Here is a 20,925-nt window from a genome sequence, read left to right as displayed (position 1 = left end):
AACACCACCCAACCACAAAGAATTTGATGGATTATCATCAAATCTCCTGTCTGACACTGCTCCATTGATCCAGCGCTGACTCGCTGAGCGAAACGGCACACAATCTGCCCCATCTGCATCAAATACTGGGCCGACAATCAATTTCAATGTTCCAAATGACTTCTTTAGCTTTCTACGACCTGCTGCAGCATCCAGCCCTCTGTTACTCACTGCTCCCATAGACCATATTGCCAACACACACACCACTGACATCCCACTCCTTTCTGTCTCTGCAAGTTTTTGAGGGAAACACCAATATGCTCCAGCTTGTGATGAATTGTGGTGTAGTGTACAGATATAAAACAATTGGTATCGAGTAACTCGAGCAGTTCATCCAAGAACCATCCAGGACGGTGATGGATAAGACAGATGAGATAAAGGACATTGTCGCAGTGGAGAACACGAGGGTGCCCACGAAGGCTACAGGTGGGGCTAAGGATGTCGCCTGTCTCATGCCAAAGTTTAAGGACATGCCAGAAAGTACTTTCTGAGAGTCCGACACATGTAATAATATCGTGGAGAGAGAGATGTCGATGCTCATAGAGATTGACGGCAGCAAGTTTGACGTCGCGGCTTATTTTTTGATACATCAATGGTGATTGTTGCAGTGCGAGATGAAATACTAGGTTAGATTATTTATTTCTTCTTCTTTCTCAAAAAGGTGCGTACTGTCATCATTTATGCAAACGGCTGTAAAAAACATAGTACATTTGAAAAACACAGAGAAGAAAATTAACATTATTGTAAGCTGCTATTTAAATGACAATAGATGGAAAATACAGCATTATCCTTGAAAGAACATATAATCTCCAGCTGTAAATAAGCCCTTGGACGATGGCCTTATATTTTTCTGTCTTTCTTGCAGCCAACACAAACACTCTCATTCCAGCCCATTTGTACATCTTGTTAGTGAAGTGGTAGACCATGCTCTTACTTTTCTTTTTGGCAATGTCTATCTGCACCTCAGGAGGAACACCCTGACTGTTCCACTCTTCTGCTGTTTTGATGGCCTCCTGAATCTCTTCCTCTGTCAAAGACTCTATCAATGCACTCAAATACTTCAAATAATACTGGATTATTTCCGTCAATCACTGTTTTACCCCAGGTTTGTAGTCTTGCTTCCTGCTGCTGCAATTGCAAAATCAATTTTGGTACACCTAAAAGATGAGTCGGAAGGGAGTTCATTGTGAGCTGCTCTATACTCACCTTCTTTCATTTCTCAAGCAGCTGTTTGTCCTTTGTTAGAGGCTCAAGTTGAGCTCCTAGTGTTGCATCCTTCCATACCTGATTCCAGTTCTCACCTACACTCCCATTATTTGATGTAGGACTACAAGACTGCAAGCTCCTGTGGAGTTAATGGCGGCTACGTACTTACATCCTTGGCTGAATTAGAGTTGCTGTCTGGCATATATGTATTGATAGAATAAAAGATGTGGGCATGAAAGGGTGGAGAAGGAATGATGTGAGAGATGAAAGTGTTGTATCAAGTCTAATGAAGGTGGGTTCAGTGAATGATGGAAATTACAATGTGACACTGGACGCATCAGTATTTTTGGTTAATGCTTTGGTGATAGTATTATGTAACAGACTACTAGATCATATTATTATCACTTGTGCAAGCATGGTGGTAAGGCTAATGCTTCTCACTTGCAATTGCAGACTAACTAGAAGAGGATAAGAGATAGATAATCAAAAAGGTATTTTACAACAAGCCTAGTCATTGTTAAGAACATGCTCAAGGGTCGGATCTGAAGGGCTTGGCTTCAGCTTGTGCACTGCGCCCCTTACCCGAGTACGTGCCCCTAACTTCCGAGGGCTGTTGGACGATGTCCGGAGGTTGTCGGACGAGTCCAGAGTCCGATGTCCGATGTGCGGGAATTCCGGCGGACGTTCGGGAATGAAGGATAAGACTAATCTGGACGATGTCCGAACTAGAAGGAAACAGCGGAGGACTACCAGAGGTAGAGGCGGAGGTGAGAAGTCTATAGGAATCGATCCTAAGACTAGCGGAGGACGACGAGAGGAGAAACTCAAGTCGGACGGAGAAGGGAATGAGCAGAGTCTAAGATAATATTCGAACTGAGGAAGTACAAAGATTCTACAGGGTTTATATACTACTGAGGACTTAACGGAGAGTCAGTCTGCACAGTCCGAAGCTATGCGAGGCTGTGGACAGAGCATATAGAAAAGTCAAACACTAGTCTATCGGAAAATAGTAAATGAAGACGGAGATAAAGACATAGGAAAATAAAGGCGGAAATGAAACGAGGTACAGAAAATGAGTATAGTCTAACTGGAGAAGGAACGTACAAAGGGATAAGGCACAGAAGATGGATGCAGGTCAGATCCGGACGATAGATAGAAGTTGGCTGGATCCGGAAGTCTGGAAATGATGTGTGTGATTGGTCCGGGTCCGGAATGCGGGATATGACAGTATCCCCCCCTTAGGGCCGAGCCCACAAGGCTTCTGATCTGGAAGTCTAGACTGGACTTCTATGAATGCGGGATGATGGCCGGAGCTCGTAAAAATAGAACTGGACATATAAGTAGGCTGGGGCGCCCATGAGACGTCTAAAACTTTCCCCCTAACTCCAATTACTGTTTCAACATGTCTAACTCCACTTCTGGCAACTCAAAGTCCGCCCGGCAACTCCTACAAGAGAGGCAGGCCGAAATTGCGTGACTCGAGGCGGACACTCGGAGAGAGGCGGAGGAAGAGGAGCGCAAGCGCAAGGAGGCAGAAGAGGAGCGGAAACGGATGGAGGAACAGAAGCGGAAGGATATCGAGGAGACTCGGAAAAGGTTGGCTGAGCGCGAGCAGGAGCGTTTGGCAAAGGCTAGGATGGGCAACGCGTCGGAGGTGAGTCGGATGAGGTTTTTTGTGTTTTTCCGGAGTTTAACAAAATGTTAGTCCTCTGGTCTGGCGGATCCGGAGGTCGCATGTGAGATGTGTGTCCTTAGGCGCAAGATGTGCACCTGGGCAGTAGCGTCTAAGATGCCTAGGGTGAGTTTTCTGTTTTGTCCGGATCCGGATGATTACTGATGATTCCGAAAGATCCAGACTTGCGACCAGTGCCGCACGTCCAAGGAAAAGTGCGTCGGCGGAAATCCACCTATCAAGGCGCCGGCCGGCAAAGGCAAAGGCAAGAAACGCGCACATCTGGAGGGATCTCCGAGCCCCAAGGGCAAAGGCAAAAGGCGTCAGCAGAGTCCGGAGGACATCGACGATGATGTGGAAATAGTGTCCAATCCCCGGACGGTCATTGGGGAAGATCAAGACTGGGTGGAGTACAATGACCAGGCCTGGGTCGCAGCCGCCAACAACATTGTGGCGGAACTGGCCCGGACCAATGGGCTGATGGAGAGAAGTGTTGCAGCGGTGGAAGGAAGTAGGGCTGCGATGGACCGGGTGAGTGAAAACATGCTCTGGTTCATGGAGGAGCAGAGGGTGTTCCAGGCTCTCTTCATGGAGAGTCTGAGGAACGGTTTCTGGATGCATGTGGAAGATGCTCCAGAGGAGGAAAATGGGGAGGAGGCGGAAAAGGAGGCCGGCGGATCCAGCGGAGACATGGAGATGGACTCTTAGGTCGTTGGATCCGAAGTCCGGATGTCGGACGCCTAAATAATGTACATATATGCATGTCTTTCCTTACTCATTGCTAGAAGTTGGTCCCGGCTTATCCGGATATGCTGAGTGGAAATCCGATAGAAGTTCCAGCACATTTCCGAGTTCGGTTGCGAGTATCCAGGAAGTTTCTTCATCTGTTCCCTCGTATCCAGCCCAACGTACTAAGTATAGTAGTTGGCAGTGATGTCTCCGGTGGTCGATCTTGGAGTCCAGAATTTCGGAGATTTCGTATTCCGGTTCTCCATCAACTAATACTGGAGGCGGAGGAGGTTGGATGCGATTCGGAATGGTGTTAGGAGTTGCGGGTTCTAACTGAGAGACATGGAATACGGGGTGCACGGATCGCTGTAGGACTGGGAGTCCTTGTGGCCTCGTAGAGGTCTATTTTCCGATGCATGTGAATGCTAATCATTGCCCAAATCATTCCCTATCATATCCGACTCAATACGCACCAAACCCGAAAACATCGGACATCAGACATCGGGTTGAGGACATCGGGTTTCGCATCAGCCGATCGGATATCGCGCGCACTTGTCCTACCTATGTCCAGTCTCATTGCGCTAGCCCCACTAGGTGCGTAGTTACTTGTTTTCACATCGCTAACATTGTCGACCGCGTTATTACATGTATTCCCATAGTCCGCAGTACATCATGTCTTATTACATAGGACATCGGACCCGAAATATTGCGCTACTACTTTCGCCTATAGGGTTCCGTATTTCTATGTATCTACTTAAATATTGGACTCCCCATAGCATCATCATTATCCGAGTAGAGGAGAATCGTCTCCGACGCTTAGGGGTCAAACCCGATATTTCATAGTTCTTAGTTGACATTGCGAATATCATCGTTCATTCACTGTCCGTACCCTTCATCGTTATTATTGCGCACACCACTCACTTTTCCGATGCTCGCTATCACATCACTATTAGTTTCCGATACCCCGAACCCGAACCCGACAAACCTGAAACCCGAAAAACATCAGACCCGATGCTTTTGCATCAGACATTGTAATTATACCTTCGGACATTGTTTCCCGTGCTCGGATTATTGACCTCACATCACCCACTGACCCCCAAAACTATTCCCAGACCGCAGACCCCTGGGTCGAACGCACTTGTCCACAAGTATAGCAGATAGGCAGTGCAAGACCACAACATAAAGATATCAGTTTGGAGCCATCTTTGTATAGCCCCACTCTGTGTTGTATACCTACAGTGGGTGAGAATGGGAGGTGGGTGAGAAAAGGGCAGGCAAAGTACCGACAGACTTGAAGGGTTATGAGTGCATAGGACATGATGGCGAGTGAGAATGCGAAGGCGGGTGAGAGGAGCGGGTGTGGTCAGGACATAATCTAGATAGAAAGTGAGCAAAAAAACACAGTCAAAATGTGTAGATATGGTGGAAGGGGAAGTGGTGCTCCACTACTCAGCCTTGGGGCGGGGACGGGCCATACTGGGCTTCATAGGGAGGGGAATAAAGCAAAAAGAAGAGAAACATACCCGGATGGGTCTGCTCGACAACTGCCCTTAAGAACTTGAAATCCATTGAGATGAATAAGAGTTTGTGTGAAGGGGTTCATTGGAATTGACTGTAACATGGTTGTTATTACTCAAGTCTGAAAGCGAACCGTCTGACAATGTTGCAACTTTATTGTTATGTAAGCATCTGAATTTGAATTGCCTTGATTCTGAGTCAGATGCAGCAGCAGTTGATATTAGATCAAATACCATGTATTTAAACATTAAAATGTTTGATCAAGTGAGGATCGCTAATAGTAACTATCATCTACGTTTTACGGGAATGACCATGATGAGTGCCCTCAGCTATTGGCCTCTTCCCCCTGTTGGTTGTCTTTGCCTTCCCTCGACCCCTGCCTATATCTGAACCGACATCACAGGCTTCTAAGTCATCTACATTGCCAGCTACCACTTCGACATTAGTACGAGCAGCAGCTTGAGATACGGATCCTTGTTCTTCATGCTGGATGATGATTTGACCGTCAGGTGCTGCTGATGAGACCGCTGAGATTGCTGATGAGGCCGGTGGAGCCTCGTCTGCTTCGCTGTCTGACGACATGTTGAGTGCAAGCATCGCTCGATTGATTTCTTCTGAAAAGTCTTCACCACCGGCGAGATGAAAGGTAGACAATTTCGCAGCGCCAAAAATGTGGTTGTCGATACTGGTCATGATGTTCTTGATGTGTCTCGTGTCCCACTTCATAACGAGCAGCTTCTTGTATTGAAAGAACAGGTCTCTGTAGTTAATGGTTGACAATTTCCCCACTCCTGAACCTGGAAACTCCGTGTCAGGTGAGAGTAGAAAGATCGCCTGTGTTAAAGCAAATCAGTAGACTTTTGATGCAAATATAAATAACATACCATAACTGCCGCCCAGGCGATAGATCCTGGCGTGACTTGTTGAAAGTTCCACTTCTGAGCATTAGTCTTTGATCCACCGCAAGGTTCTTGATGAAGCGAGGTGACGCCGTGTAGCGAGGCTCTCAGAATCTAGATAGACCATAATAAGTAGGGTACATGATAGAACTATGCGACTGAATGATAGCACACCTTAGCAAAAAGTATCCAATTGCCGAAAACAGTCTTCAGGGTCACGTTTTCTTGCAGACCTGGGAACAAGAGAGGCGGAAATATTTTATAAGCCTGCGTCTTGCCAGACACTCCAAGCATCTTTTGAATCTCGACGATGCTGGCTCTGTCGTGACTGGGATTGGCAAAGTATTTCGCCGGAAGGTCAAATATATCTCCTGCGACACCACATAATTTTTTGATCTCGTTAGAACGAGCATCACTGATGCACTTATTGACCTACAACAGTTATAGGATATGTCAGATGATAACTAGAACAGAACAAAATGTGTGATGTACGAGGTCCTTGAAGTATACACTTTGCATGGCTTGATGGACACATTCTGGGAAATGAGTATGTAGTTCATCCAAGAAAGCGGATTCTTGGGTCAAAGCGGTCTTGTAACGGTTGTTGCTATTGAATGATGTAGGTGAATCCGGGCGCTTCTTGGTGATAAGGTCATTGTCTGGAAACATCTCCACTGTCATGCCGTATTTACAAGCATACAGTGAGATGGTCTGCTCATGAGCAACAAGTTTGTCAGGTGCTTCTACACACCGTTTCCGTCTGGGCTTCTCGGCAAGGAGGACCTTGTTGTTCTCTTTAAGGGCACGATTTTCTTCATGCAGACGCTGAACTTGAAGTTGCAGGACTTTGAGTGCCTGAGGAGAACATATCGAGTACAACATAGAAAGATAAAGTTAGTTGCTACGTACCTCCATGAATTCTCCCTTGGAGGCGTTGGGCCCTGGAATAGTGACTTCATCAATGTCGCCCTCATCAAAGTCGTCGTCTAAATTACTGTCCAACACCTGCACTGAGAGATGAGACATTTCTCAGACTGCTAGACGTTCAGTGGAAAGGCCCAGAAGGAGAAAATGGTGCGACACACCTTATATATAATTTGACACACTCCCTGGTACCTCGAGGCCACTAGACGTAACTCCAAATCTTATTACATCTTCGGAGTGATTCGGTGTAGGGTGAACTGCTGTGGGGCACGTAAACAAGGGCACGACTGAAGGCCACATGTTGATAGATTATAATATTAGTGGGCGTGATTGGCTCCCTCGCAAGAAAAACTTTAAAATGGTGAACCTTAGTACCTTGCATGCATATCGGAACGGTTCGTTACGAACCAGAGTTGATTGTCTGATCGCAGACCCTTGTATAATTAAGAATTTCCCAGGATGATAGACTCTTCGTTGGTTCATGGAAGGTCTGGTCGATGACACCATTTTGCGGTTGCTGTAGGTTGAGAATCAAATCATTGCGCTCTGTGCATTTTCATGTCCTGGACTTACTGCTGGTCTGCTAGAGGTAAGGTTGCCATCTTGAATTTCGACATCAGGAGGACCCACTCAGTGACTGAGATTGAGTCAGGATATCCCAGTGTCTTGTAGGAATGGCAAATTATGATAATCCAGTGCCTGCACGATCCATCAATTGAACACATGCAAAGATGAATGTGCTACTTACTGAATGCTGGTCAGACATGTCCGAACTTGAATGCTGATGATGTTTGGATAGGCCAGTTGGCCATGACCCAACTTGAATGTCGATGATGTTCAGATAGGCCAGTTGGCCATGACCCAACTTGAATGCCGATGATGTTTGGATAATAGGCCAGTTGGCCATGACCCAACTTGAATGTTGATGATGTTCGGATAATAGACCAGTTGGCTATGACTGAACTTGAATGCTGATAATGTTTGGATAGGCCAGTTAGTGACCCCAAGCTTTCATGAGATACTCCTGCGCTTGCTGTGAGAAAAGCTGTGTGGATGTGATTCGTGTCAAAACCTACCTTGACTGGGTCCAGCCAGTGGACAAACGTGAGAGAAAACACCCTTGAAGAAACTGTTCAACTGCTGTGGGGAATCTGTGTGGAGGTTCAGCGCATGAACATTACTCTGCTTGAGAACAGTGAGAGCAGCAGTCTGAATACTGACCTTCGTGTACTTAAATAAATGCAGGACAGACTGTACTGAATCATTGACAGGAAGGCCGGCGTCAAAAGTGCAGGTATAATATGGTTACAGTGGTAGTTAGAATGGAGGAGGCACAGGTCTATGGAAATCCTGCTCCCAGTCGACCATTAATAAAACCAAGATGTCATGAGTGAAGATAATAGCAAGCCAACATACCAGTTATAAGGGGAGGAGGACAAGATACGAAATCAAACGCATATAAGATGCCCTGCCTCAAGGTGCAGCGCCTTTACGCAAAGAAACATGTTGGTATCAACGGTGTCAATGACAAGGTAGTCGTGGCTACCATCTGGCACTAGGAAAGCTCCGCAGATGATCGACCTTACTGAAAAAAACTCAGCCTGTGCACGGAGTCTCGCTCAAACACAAAAGATGTTGAGGTGCTTGTCCTTTTGGATGCACACACCAGTGGGAGCGTCAAATGAGTGAATAAGAGCGAGAGAAAAGACTCTATCCTCCACTGTGCATTCAAAAACGAAGAGCAGGTGACCAAATATGATCTTGTCGGTCGTCTGGATGAACACACAATCAAAGCGTGGAGCCCCAAAGAATTTGGGGTTGCATCGAAGGTAGTCGGTGTGTTGGCACCAATCTACCAATGACTCATAGTTGACTTTCAAGAACCGGCACTCAGTAATCTATCCCTCCATATCAATATAGTAGAACACAGCCAAACTGAACAATGATCATACCTTATCGCTTGCTTTGAGTTGGACCCGCTTTCCACCCAGTAGAGGGGCTTGAATCACTAATAAAAAGTTAGTCAAAAAGTCATTGAGCTTGATATGAAAGTTAGTAAATGCGCCATCGTCCTTGTGAGTGTTCTCGACAGATTCAAAGGTCTGTGGAGCTTGTCTGGACCCAAGCTTTACATGAAGGGAGTCGTTCGAAACAACCAAATCATCCACCACAGAATTGTCTTTGTCCAGTGCATCTTCGATGTCTCGTAACTGATGCTCATTGAAGTCGGATATGTTGCGGCGAATATTCTCAGCTATGACTTGCCAATGATTGATGCAAAGAATCTGTAAATATTGTAGCGTGAAATTATTGAATAATGATAGAATCAAGTGTTACCTGTGGTGCGACATCCCTGAAGTTGGTGCGCATCAAATACAAGTCTCTCAGCAACCCATGCATCTTCTCATTCGGTTTCGTGTTGTAGTTGCAGGTCGCTCCTTTGGCTTCGATATTATTGAAGATATGCACATTCATGTGCAATTTCGGAAAGTTCCAGTTCTTGTCGCTGTTGTCGGCCGTTTTTGTTATATATTGCTATTATTCTATTAATGAACAATTTTCGAGGATCAATCAAGAAAATGTACCTGTAGATATGTTGAGAACACTTTCACAGTGTGTCGGCCTGCATGGATAGTGTTGGCTGTGTGAACCTCGAGCGCTGCATACATATCGACTTCGATAAAGAGGCAGATGCAACGAAGTAAGTGGTAGCCGAGTGGACACTTGTCCTCAGTGACGATGGTATGTGTGGCATATATTACCATCTAAACGCAAGTTACTAATAAGGATATACAAATATAAGAAACATACCTTGGAAATATCTTCATACACGCTACTATCGGTGAATGAAATGCTCATAATTTGCGCTAAATGCTTCAGATTTTGCCACTGCGGAAATGCCTCATAACTAGCATCAAAATGAAAAAATAGACATTTTGATTCAAGACGACCACTTACTTGTTGTCCATCTTAGCTACACTCGCTCTCCCCAAACCAGTGATTATTTTTTGCAGTTCAGCCCACAGATGATCGCGGTACAGGCCCCCGTTAAAATGGAGCCTATCCCACGAGAGTGCATTATGTACACACGTGAACATGACAATCCAAAAGGCGTTCTAATAAAATGGTTGTGTTAAATTAGTAGAAAACATCGATATATCAGATAGCGTAAGTTATCTCACCGAGACATCATGAAGTCCATATTGTTTGAGCGTGTTATCTCTCTCTTCAGCAGTCTCCTTGTCCCGTGCAACCTTCAAGATGTTCTGTGACTGATCGGACGTTCGACAAGGATATGTCTTCAAAGTATTTAGAAGCTCGTCATGGGGAACGAGACAAACTGGGCATGGCCACAACGATTTGATCCCTCGAGTTAGCGACATAACACATCTAATATCGAATACAAGTAACTTATTAGTAACATGTACATGTTTTGAATCGAATACACTCACTGTTCTTCATAATCAGCCGATAAAATTAATATCAGAGGAAAGAACCAGCGTTGAAGGTTGTCGAGACATTCAAACCATTGTCCCATGCTAGATCTCAATGCTAATGGAGAGAGAATCTTCAAGAATGCTTCATGCCAAACTGCATTCTTGAAATTGACCCAGCTCGGTTTACCAGCGTGGTCTTTCTCTTCCTTCACCTAGAAAAAGTATTCAAAATAGAATCAGTGCCAACCACTAAATGAAAATGCATTCCATACAATCGGAAGCCATCCGACGACATAGCCACCACCTATACCCTGACTATTGCGAATTTCGGTGGGCAGATTTGCGAGACGGGCAACAACAGGGTAACCTCTTGTGGTGCCGAATGAGGACAACTTAGTCTTATCGGCATAGAGAATGAAAGCTAGCAGCTTGGCACCATCTGGTAGCTGAGACTATGAAACAAAATAATAGATCAAATAATGAAGGCAACCAAAATCGCTACAGCAGTGTTACATACTTGAATATTCCAAAAAGCTTCAGCAGTGTACGGCTCGTCTACAAAATTTACGAATTCCTTGCCATTAAACTTTGAGAATCATTGTGCATCAAATACCATGTGCGGAAAGAGCCGAGGATCATGAAGGAGGTCGGTAGCCCACTCCCAGAGATTCCGATAATGCAAGTCGAACTCTCATATCGTACCATCATATGGTACCGAGATCACGTCTTTAGTAAACTAAACTTAAGGATCATCAGAAGCTGAACATTAGAAAGAAAGACGGAAACAACCCCTGTAATGCGATAGGAAGCAGTGTCCCACCTGTCGTGAATGTCCTTGTGTGTCTGAAATGTGAACTTCTCTTGGCAGGAAGTGCACCGGTTGCAAAGTTTGATGAGATAATCGGTCTGCTCGTTATTCAAGCAAGCCTCCAGCGCAAGCTCAGCGAATTCGAACTCCAGTCACAATTTAAATGGAGCCCAGGGGTGCTGGTTAGGCGGGGCAGAGGATGCAAGTGGTGTTGAACGGCGTTTGAAATCATGAAACGCATGGACTTCAGGTGGGATCTTACTGCTTGGATGGTATTCGCACATGATGTCGTCAACCTGGAAAGTGGGTTCCACATGCTCAGGGACATCTGCGTCAGGAAAATCTGTTAAGGGTAGTTTGTGAATGTAAATATGTTATAATACGACGATTGCAAACATACCAATGTGCCCCATGTCATTGTCTATCTCATTCCAGGCTTCGCACTCTCCTGTTGCAACATAACAATGGTAACACGTAAAGGATTCAATGAGACTTATGTCTTTTTCCTGCAGCATTAACATGTTCATCCCTCGCACGTCTCAGATTTGAGGAACCTGGACGTGTCAGCCAATTTAAATAGTTAACAGACCAAGATAAAAATGAGTGCGTACCTGCTGCTGCACCTGAATTTTGCCTTTGAATGGATTCTGCCACAATTTGATTCTGACGCTGTTTCTCAGCCTTCTTCTCGCAGGCCTTGCAATGGGTGGTCCAACCACGCGGCTTGAGGTCCTGCTGGCACAGATCGCAGAATTTTGTCCTTTCAGGACCCATGTCGCCGACAGATATGTAATGTATATGAATTTCAACAGAAACAAAAGGGAAACACTTAAGAATGGCAGTAAGGGGGGATTGAAGCCATATCAATCACATTGTAAGCACATTGTCATAAATTGAAACCCCACCATCAAGCTTACATGAGGGTTGTAAATGTCATTGTAATGCGATGTCAATGGTTCCTGATTACAATTGATTTAGGAAATTTGTGACATCGGCTGCCAGTCATGTCCTCAAGAGCAAGAACAACAGGAAGCTGCTTCACCTCGACTGCAACAGACCCATATAGACTTCTCCGCAGCATGTCTTCCCAACCATCAAGCAGAAGAGTGAGTTGGTTTCGTGCTTTGAGGCGGTCAATTTCTTCTTGTTGGACATGCACTGATTCAGTGTCCATCAGTGTGTGTGATAGCACATATCGAGAAGGTGCCGTGTATGATGGCTGAATCTCGTTGAGGAACCCAAGCAAGTAGTCATTCTTGCCCACGGAAAAAGCTATATTAGCATTAATTATGAACCTAAAGCCAGTTCATTACACTTTGAGTATCAATTGACTTATAGATGCTGTACTTAAATTACTGTAATAGCTTGACATTCACACGAGAATGCTGCTCCTTTGTCAGGGGGTAATCCACAAAGCCCATCAAAGTGGACTTTTTTTTGTGTTTGCCGAGCATAACTGGTTCTGAACTGCCTTGTGGGGTAGGAGAAGCATCAATTGTATCAGAATTAATTAATTCTACAGCATCTTCTCCACCAGCCTTGCCCATAACAAACATGCGCGCTTGTTTTCGTATTTCCACTGGACATGTTTTACACTTGTGAATGAGGTGGTTTGGGAGTTGGTTATCATGACCTTGGATGTGAAGAGCATCTGGACAGTGTTTGCAGGACCAGTAGTAGTGTCCAGATTTGTTGTCAACCTTCTCACCACAATTGAAATTGTTGGCTATGAAGGATGAGATAGGGCATCTGGCAAGTGTTATGCTGACCGTCGGTCGGCGTATGCGAACTAGGATAGGTCTTCTCAGCGACGACTCGAGTGAGTCTACTGAAGCTGAGCGTGGTCTAGCCTTGACGGAACGTCAAGGATTCCTCCGGCGATCTCGGTAAGACGGCGCTCGTCGAGATGCAGGGCTAGCGGATATGTGCTAAGTCGTATGGGGGCGACTTAGAAGTGCGGTCTCACACAAGGAAGCTGGTAGGCTTAGATGAGCAAGTTCTGGGGATGAACCTAGTAGATTAAAGTAAAGTCTAAGTACAATAATCTGTGTCTACTTATAGGGAAGTACTACAAGTATTCTAGCTCAGTCTGTAATCAATAGTATATCGTAAATCTATGATAGCAAGACATGAGGGTCAGATAAGATACATGAGGCTTAACCTCTGATCAAGCATGCTGCGCCAAGGGCAGCTGCGCATAGGTACAGGAAGCGCCAAGCGCGCTCCGGATCTTCATGAAGCGACATGTGGTATACATGCGCTGATCTAGGGTGTCTATGAGGCGTACAGCCTCCATGGATCAGGTACAAGGCCGTCTAGGCCAGGGGCGGGGTCATAGCGCCAGGGGGCGGGGTCATAGCGGTCCAGACCGCTGTCTTTCTAGGCACAGGCGGCGCACCGCCGCACGGGGAGTCTAGCAGAGCGGGGGCAGGCGTAGGGAGAGCTGGGGCTCTAGTAGGTGTTACAGATCCCTGTAACAGCAAGTGTGGCAGCAGACATTGTGCAATCTCAAGTGATTGTCTATGTAGTATGGGCTGTACAATTGAAAATTTCTTCTACTCTACAGGTAAGGAAGTACAGTTGCTCTGAGTCATTCGAAAAAGGCTACTATGGCCAAATAAGGTGAAGAAAGCTATTGCACTGTGATCCCTGTAGTTTGACATTCTGCCGGATTCTGCCTGCAGAATTCTGCCATCTGCCAGGCAGAACCAGTTTGGCAGAACCAGTTGGCAGAATGGCAGACTTCTGCCCACAACACTAGCTGTAGCAAATGGTTCCTTCAGTCAGCAATGACATCATAGGTAATGAAAACACCCCAAGTTGGCTTGAGCTGGCTCATGCAGTTAGTCAGCCGGACCAAGATGGACATAGGTAGCTTAGCTCACCCCAGGAGAGCCGAGCTACAGGCAAACCGGCAAAGCCAAGCCCAAGCCGAGCCGAGCTGCAGCATCAATGATTCAAGTGTGATCTAAGACTGGTAGCTACAATGACATGACTATATAATACTGGCCCAAACCCCAGCAAGTCCACACAAGCTGCCTAATGAATATAAGCTGCCCAATGCATACATGGGTCACCAGGCACCACATGGTGGTACACGGCCCACAAGACTGACTCAGACTAACATGAATCTCATAGAGTATGTGCGCATAGCAGCATCACACAACACTTGTGTCACTTTGCGACAACTTGGGGAGTTTGTGGACCCTTATACAGGCAGGTGAAGTTAGGTATGGTAGGTGCTCTTTTGTTGATGCTATGACATGGCGGAAGACGAGCATGAGTGCTAGTACAAGTAAATACCAAGTGAGGCCACTGAGGTGTTTGCTGAGTTAGACTCGTGACCTCAATAAGTTACGTGGCTCGAGCTTCCTTGGTTTAGACGTATACATAGATAAGTAAATGCGTGCATGCACGTATTGGTGAACGAGGTACACTTTGCAAACCACAATCATTGACCGCTGTCATGTATGCAGGCCCGCACACATCTACCACTCTTCGTCTGCTCGCAAATCCACAGGCCCAATCCTCGTTCTTAGGTCCTGAACTTCTTCAGCCTTGATAGTATAGTCGTTGATCAATCTAACAATCTCATCCAGCGCATGGTCCCCTCCGTTACGATTGACAGACACATGGTGGGATTGAATTGCTAAGTGAACATTGCTTTTGCCCGCCTCCTCATAGGCTCTGATGGCAATTTTGACAACGTGACGAGAAATAGGGCCTGTCAGTGCCAGCAGGAACAAGATCTGCATGATACATGTTAAATCCACGATGTATGTCATAATCCGCCGCAAGACAATGGTTCTAGATCGGTCACCTTATGAACCACGTTTCAGACGGAAACAACGTTCATTTACTTACTTCTGTTGATAGGTATCATAAGCAAATTTAGCCAAGACCGCCCCTGCGGCAATTGGCACAACAATTGGTAGGGCCGGGCCAGCCAGCGCTGTCAAAATCGATGCAATTGCCGCGACCACGGTGAGGCCGAATCCACTGTCAATGTTTCTGTAAATTGAAAATGTCTTCGAGTATAGTAACAAATAACTCACAAAGCTTGTGCTGCGCGTGGAAGGCCGGCATTGTCTATATCTTTTAGTATCAGTTCTTTGAACTGGTCACTGGACAAGTGCTTCACAAAAACGTGTCAGCAGCCTGCAACGTAAAATTGTATATGTATCTTACGCAGTGAGGGTCGTGGAAGTTCCAAACGTCAATGATGTCCTTGTGAATGACAGACAAGCAGTCCAGCATGGTAAAGCCTGCGAAGTTCATGCTCGAAGCGAGACCTCTCCAATATCCTAGAAATTCGGAATTCAAGAAGGCGCAGAAGACTGTGACAAAACTAACTTTTCTTGCCGACGCTGTGGAGAGTGAAAGTTTGAATTTGAGGCTCTACTAAGATAATAGTGGTCGTGCGTACGCAATTGATGCCTCAACTTTAAGATTGATGTCTACTCGCTGGGCTATCTTCATTACTAATGCCGCTTCTGAGGCGACAAATTTTTCGACATTCGTGGTTGTAATATCGACTAGTCGTCTTATGGTGCTCTCGTGCTCTTGCTTCGCTATAACGGTGTGTCAGCATCGAAAACTAGAGAAGTGAAACCCCTTTACCAGAAACAGTTATGTGCAAGATGTCACTCCCAGCTACTTCCTTAAGCGGGCGGATACACAGTCTATCCAATTCGTCATCTTTGAGCTGTTCGAGCGCGGCTTCATCATATTGGTCGGAATCAGCAGCTTCGAGCTCCAATTCGCTGACAAAAACGTCATGCTTGGTGAAGACAGCAATAATCGGAACTAGATTTGAGATGTGAGTTATGAGAAACTAAATGAAAACGTTGCGCACTATCGCCTAGTATTTCCTGCCTTGATTTGAGAAATTCCTCTACTCCGTTCTCAAGCAAACGTCCATTGGCATGAGGTATCGAGAGGCAGAGCCTTCAAGCAGTGTCAATATGGAAGAGTAGCAGCGGAAGCCAGAAGACCGTACCAGACCGCGTGGATTTTGTCCTGCAATTCGGGCTCGTTGCGGCGGCGGGCAATGAAGTCTTTTGCAGTCTTGAAGATCTTGCTATCGCCAGCTTCAAATCCCTGACTATCATGGACAACAAATCGTTCATTTTCTGGCGCAGTGAATTCCTCGTTGATATCCGCTTCACCACGCTTGTTTTCATCAACTTTCTGTGAAGGGATAGGTGAATATCAACAACTGTCCCCACGTAGCACTAATTCACGGACTCACTACTTCTTTGATTTTGAATGCCTGCTGAATCAGTGATGACTTTCCGACTCCGGTCTACAAAGTAAATGCGTGAGTCGTCTATGTTTGAAGACAATGTCAGAGACGGACCTTCCCTATTACCAGTAGCCGGAATCTCGGGCAAATCTCTAGAATACTGCTGCTAGTCGACTGCAGCTGTCTGATATCAATAATCATGGTCAATGTGGACGATGATGCTCAGTTTGCTTCTAACATAAGAGACCAATACACTCACCGTATTGTAATGACAACTGTCAGCTTCCTCCGAATCACCTTATACACTATCACATCAAGCTATAAGTTTAATGCGGCACAGCTGAAGGGAAATCGGTTCACCTCGTTGGCCGTCGTGATCCACTATATTGGCCAAGACGTCCTTTCTGTTTAATGGAAAATTCACGGCGATCTTCCGCGGAAACAAGCCCGTATTATGGTAACAGTGCACAGATAAGGAAACCTGCTCAGTAGTCACCGGACTGTGTTACGATGTTTTGAACGAGTTGCTCCCAGTCACATAGTAGGTGGAGCTCACATGGCGGGGTCGAACTTTTTACTAAGGTCCCTGTCTTGATCCGACATGTGGCGGATCTCCTGTCGCTGTGAATCAATATTCAACTCGGCAAAATCGACCTTCTTCCTCGAAGTATTATCAAGCTGGATGACAATATCTAGGAAGAAAAATTTCCAAGGGTGAAAGGCACGGTAAGTGGGAAATTCTTACTGGAGATGTAGAGAGGAGCAGAGGAGGCGACTACGGTAGGGGTATTTCCAGACATCGTCCTTCGAATCGATGGGAGTCAGTGGAAGAAAGGGTAAGGAGTGGATGGATGACGGGAGAGCAACAAGTAGTAGCCCTGGGACGCGAACGTCGTATCAGCGCTTGTTTGCACGTGCCGACCCGATGCCAGTAAATATGCTTGAGAAACTTGCAGAAGAGTCTTGTCAGACCTGGAGCGCTGAAAATTTAGTGACCGTTCATTCGGGACTTGACGCAAGAGGCCCGTGTATTACATGGACCCACATCGCAGGGTTTAGACTGCTGCTGAATTTGCAATAGCTAATAAGTAGCAACTTGCTCGTGTGCTGCATGTATGCAAACAGCCGTAAATAAATTAAGTATGCACCATTACATAATCATCGCACTCCGTGACCGGCATTTAAATTTGTTGTTTTTGTCATGAATATTCATCGCCAAGTATAACAGATTCCTGCCCCACTAAACCTGCAATCTACTACTAAGTTACACTTATGTAGCTCGAGTTCAAACCTTAGTCAAACGTATACGAAGATGAGCACTGTGCACATATGTACACGTATTAGTGAACTAGGTACGCTTTGGAAACTACAAACCATTGTCATGTATGAAAGCCCGCACCGTGACCGTCTACCACTCTTCGTCTACTTGCAAATCCACGGGCCCAATCTTCGTCCTCAGGTTCTGAACGTCTTCAGCCTTGATAGAATGATCCTTGATCAATTTAACTATCTTCTCCAACGCATCGTCCCCTCCGCCACGGGTGACAGATACACAGTGCGATTGAATTGCTGAGTGAACATCGCTTTTACACGTCCCCTCATAGCCTTTGATGGCAATTTTGATGACGTGACGAGAAATAGGCCCTGTCGGTGCTAACAGGAACAAGATCTGCATGATGCATGTTAAATCCACGATGTATGTCATGATCCGCCGCAAAACAATGTTTCTAGATCGGTCACCTTATAAACTACCTTTCAGATAGAAACAGTACGCATTCACTCACGTCCGTTGATAGGTATCATAAACCCATTTAGTCAAGACCACCCCTGCGGCAATCGGTACGACAATTGGTAGAAGCGGGCCAGATAACGATGACAAAATCGATGCAATTGTCGCGACCACGGAGAGGCCGAATTCACTGCCAGTGTTTCTGTAAATTGAAAGCGTCTCGGAGTACAATAACTAACAACTCACAAAGCCTGTGCCGTGTGTGGAAGATCAACCTTGTCTAGATCTTTTAGAATCAGCTCTTTGAACTGGTCACTGGCCAAGTGCTTCGCAGAAACGTGTCAGCAGCCTGTAACATGAAATTGAATGTGCATCTTACACAATGAGGGTCGTTGAAGTTCCAAACGTCAATTATGTCCTTGTGAATCACAGACAAGCAGTCTAACATGGTAAAACCGGTGAAGTTCATGCTCGAAGCGAGACCTCTCCAATATCCTAGAAAATTGGAAGTAAACAAGGCGCCGAAAACTATGGCAAAACTAACTTTTCTCGCCGATGCTGTGGAGAGCAAAAACGTGAAATTAAGGCTTTATTAAAATAACAGTGGTCGTGCGTACGCAATTGAAGCCTTAAGTTTAAGACCGATGTCTACTCGCTGGGCTATCATCATTGCTAATGCCGCTTCTGAGGCAACATATTTTTCGACGTTCGTGGTTGTAAGATCGATCAGTTGTCTTATGGTGCTCTCGTACTCTTCGTTCGCTATAATGGTATGTCAGCATCGGGGACTAGATAATTTAAAACCCTTTACTCGAAACAGTTGTGTGCAGGATGTCGCCCTCAGCTGCCTCCTTAAGCGGCTGGATACACAGTTTATCCAATGTGCTAACTTTAAGCTCTTCGAGAGTGACTTCATCATATGATTCACCAGCGTCGTACTCCAATTTGTCGACAAGGATGTCATGCTTGGTGAAGACAGCAATGAGCGGAACTGGATTTAAAATATGAGTTATGAGAAACGAAATGCAAACGCTGCGCACTATCGCCTAGTATGTCCTTCCTCAATTTGAGAAATTCCTCTACCCCGCTCTCAAGCAAGCGTCCATCAGCCTGAGGTATCGAGAGGCAGAGCCTTTGAGCAGTGTCAGTATGGCAGAGTGGTATCAGAAGCCAGAAGACCGTACCAGACCGCGTGGATCCTGTCCTGCAGTTTAGGCTCCTTGCGTCTGCGGGCAATGAAGTCTTTTGCAGTCTTAAAAATCATGCTATCGCCAGCTTCAAACCCCTGACTATCGTGGAGGACAAATCGTTCATTTTCTGCCGCAATGAATTCCCTTTCGATATCTGCTTCACCACGTTTGTGTTCAGAAATATGCTGTAAAGGACATGTGAACGTCAGCAACGGTCCCCACGTGACAGTGATTCATGGACTCAACTACTTCATTTATTTTGAATGCCTGCTGGATCAGTGATGACTTTCCGACTCCGGTCTACGAAGTGGATGCGTGAATCGTCTATGCTTGAAGATAATGACAGAGACGGACCTTCCCTATCACTAGTAGCCGAAATCTTGGGCAAATCTTTAGAATATCGCTGCTAGTCGACTGCAGCTGTCTAATATCACCAATCATGGCCGATATGCACAAGAATGCTCAGCTTTCTTCTGAGATGAGAGACCAATATACTGACAATATTGTGACGACAATAGACATCTTCCCCTCAGTCATCCTATACTCTATCACATCAAGCTATAAGTGTTATGCAGCACAGTTGAAGGGAAATTTCACCTCGTTGGTTGTCGTGACTCACTGCATTAGACAAGATGTCTTTTCTGTCTAATGAAAACTTCTTGGTGGTCTTCCACAGAAACGTGCCTTGAAAGTGTACAAACAAGGAAACCCGCCCAGTGGTCACCGCACTGTGTTACAATGTTCTGAACGAGTTTCTACAAACATAGGTAGGACTCACATGGCGGGATCGAACCTCGCACTGAGGTCCTTGTCTTGATCCGAACTGTGGCGGATCTCCTGTCGCTGTGAATCAAACTTCAACTCGGCAAAATCGATTTTCTTCTTTGAAGTGTCATCAAGGCGGATGACAATACCTGGGAAAAATATTTAAGGGTCAAATACACAGAAATTCTTACTGGTGATGTGGAGAGGAACAGATGAAGCGGCTACGCCAGTGGGAGTATTTTCCGACATTTCATCCGAGTCGATGAGAGAACGGGTAAGGGGGAATGATGGCGGGGGAAAAACCAGTAGTAGCGAATTCGTATCAGCACATGCTTGCATGCTTGAGGCTTGCAGAAGTCCTCCTGGAAGCGCTTGATAGGCTGATAATTACCGTTTGTTCGGGACTTGGCACAACTCGTGTGGTACGTAGACCACATTCCAGGGTTCAGTTCACTGCCTCGACCCCTGAATTCACACTAAGCCATCAAATTGCACGTCTGACTAGCATGAGGCAGCTGCATGTAAGTCTGTATGCACATGATGCAGCAATGCTGAGAAAGACGTAATTCAACGCGCTTACCACAATTAATAGGTGCTTACCTGCTAAGATGGATGTTACATTATTACATATGTGATAACATTTGCGCCAGCCTCGGGCGTCCAATTGAGGGCGCACTGTGATATGATGAGAATCGAAGATGATATATGAACGTAGTGACAACAGCCTCGTGCGTCCAATTGAGATGATGCTCTTATAGCCGCCG

General features: G+C 45.8%; 5 protein-coding genes across 5 annotated transcripts; all 5 read right to left on the bottom strand.

Moving 5' to 3' along the window:
* Positions 1–794: 794 nt before the first annotated feature.
* F5147DRAFT_652897 (uncharacterized protein) lies at positions 795–1,255 on the bottom strand (the record flags this gene model as incomplete). The annotated part of the gene is made up of 3 exons (XM_041433690.1): positions 795–1,078; positions 1,140–1,196; positions 1,246–1,255. 3 exons carry the CDS (start codon positions 1,253–1,255, stop codon positions 795–797), a joined length of 351 nt encoding a protein of 116 aa, XP_041292688.1.
* Positions 1,256–5,455: 4,200 nt separating this feature from the next.
* F5147DRAFT_577088 (uncharacterized protein) lies at positions 5,456–6,357 on the bottom strand (the record flags this gene model as incomplete). Its single annotated transcript, XM_041431376.1, has 3 exons — positions 5,456–5,998; positions 6,049–6,177; positions 6,238–6,357. The coding sequence occupies 3 exons, from the start codon at positions 6,355–6,357 to the stop codon at positions 5,456–5,458; spliced, it is 792 nt and encodes a 263-aa protein (XP_041292687.1).
* Positions 6,358–8,435: 2,078 nt separating this feature from the next.
* Positions 8,436–12,006, bottom strand: F5147DRAFT_745794 (uncharacterized protein; the record flags this gene model as incomplete). Its single annotated transcript, XM_041439787.1, has 16 exons — positions 8,436–8,588; positions 8,613–8,885; positions 8,940–9,272; positions 9,325–9,522; positions 9,573–9,752; positions 9,799–9,895; positions 9,946–10,103; positions 10,170–10,377; positions 10,440–10,636; positions 10,697–10,876; positions 10,942–11,010; positions 11,038–11,112; positions 11,140–11,160; positions 11,214–11,378; positions 11,478–11,575; positions 11,844–12,006. The coding sequence occupies 16 exons, from the start codon at positions 12,004–12,006 to the stop codon at positions 8,436–8,438; spliced, it is 2,568 nt and encodes an 855-aa protein (XP_041292686.1).
* A 2,454-nt stretch (positions 12,007–14,460) lies between these two features.
* Positions 14,461–17,563, bottom strand: F5147DRAFT_695530 (uncharacterized protein). The gene is made up of 15 exons (XM_041437381.1): positions 17,223–17,563; positions 17,034–17,169; positions 16,838–16,977; positions 16,737–16,782; positions 16,592–16,661; positions 16,484–16,537; positions 16,232–16,422; positions 16,088–16,179; positions 15,853–16,038; positions 15,659–15,803; positions 15,586–15,599; positions 15,421–15,536; positions 15,288–15,367; positions 15,097–15,231; positions 14,461–15,039 (listed from the first exon to the last, which is right to left on the bottom strand). The coding sequence occupies exons 1-15, from the start codon at positions 17,275–17,277 to the stop codon at positions 14,721–14,723; spliced, it is 1,779 nt and encodes a 592-aa protein (XP_041292685.1). The 5' UTR covers positions 17,278–17,563; the 3' UTR covers positions 14,461–14,720.
* Positions 17,564–17,679: 116 nt separating this feature from the next.
* Positions 17,680–20,031, bottom strand: F5147DRAFT_175211 (uncharacterized protein). The gene is made up of 12 exons (XM_041428397.1): positions 19,896–20,031; positions 19,751–19,820; positions 19,643–19,696; positions 19,391–19,581; positions 19,247–19,338; positions 19,018–19,197; positions 18,824–18,968; positions 18,751–18,764; positions 18,586–18,701; positions 18,453–18,532; positions 18,262–18,396; positions 17,680–18,204 (listed from the first exon to the last, which is right to left on the bottom strand). The coding sequence occupies exons 1-12, from the start codon at positions 19,931–19,933 to the stop codon at positions 17,886–17,888; spliced, it is 1,434 nt and encodes a 477-aa protein (XP_041292684.1). The 5' UTR covers positions 19,934–20,031; the 3' UTR covers positions 17,680–17,885.
* Between the last annotated feature and the right edge of the window lie 894 nt (positions 20,032–20,925).

This window comes from Suillus discolor (assembly GCF_016758755.1).
Source record: "Suillus discolor strain FC423 chromosome Unknown F5147scaffold_28, whole genome shotgun sequence".
Lineage (NCBI taxonomy): Eukaryota > Fungi > Basidiomycota > Agaricomycetes > Boletales > Suillaceae > Suillus > Suillus discolor.
The sequence above is the reverse complement of the archived record's forward strand: the minus strand, read 5'-3'. Positions and strand labels throughout refer to the sequence as shown.

Bases quoted from the DNA above. Each gene is read 5' to 3' on its own strand.
- F5147DRAFT_695530 (XM_041437381.1), bottom strand. From the start codon at position 17,277: ATGTCTGGAAATACCCCTACCGTAGTCGCCTCCTCTGCTCCTCTCTAC. The intron at 16,662-16,736 runs GTGAGTGTATTG...TATTGATATCAG, and splicing joins ACAGTTGTCATTACAATACG to ACAGCTGCAGTCGACTAGCA. The intron at 15,232-15,287 runs GTGAGTTATTTG...AAACATTGACAG, and splicing joins CCACGCGCAGCACAAGCTTT to TGGATTCGGCCTCACCGTGG.
- F5147DRAFT_175211 (XM_041428397.1), bottom strand. From the start codon at position 19,933: ATGACTGAGGGGAAGATGTCTATTGTCGTCACAATATT. The intron at 19,821-19,895 runs GTCAGTATATTG...TGGTGATATTAG, and splicing joins TCTATTGTCGTCACAATATT to ACAGCTGCAGTCGACTAGCA. The intron at 18,397-18,452 runs GTGAGTTGTTAG...AAACACTGGCAG, and splicing joins CCACACACGGCACAGGCTTT to TGAATTCGGCCTCTCCGTGG.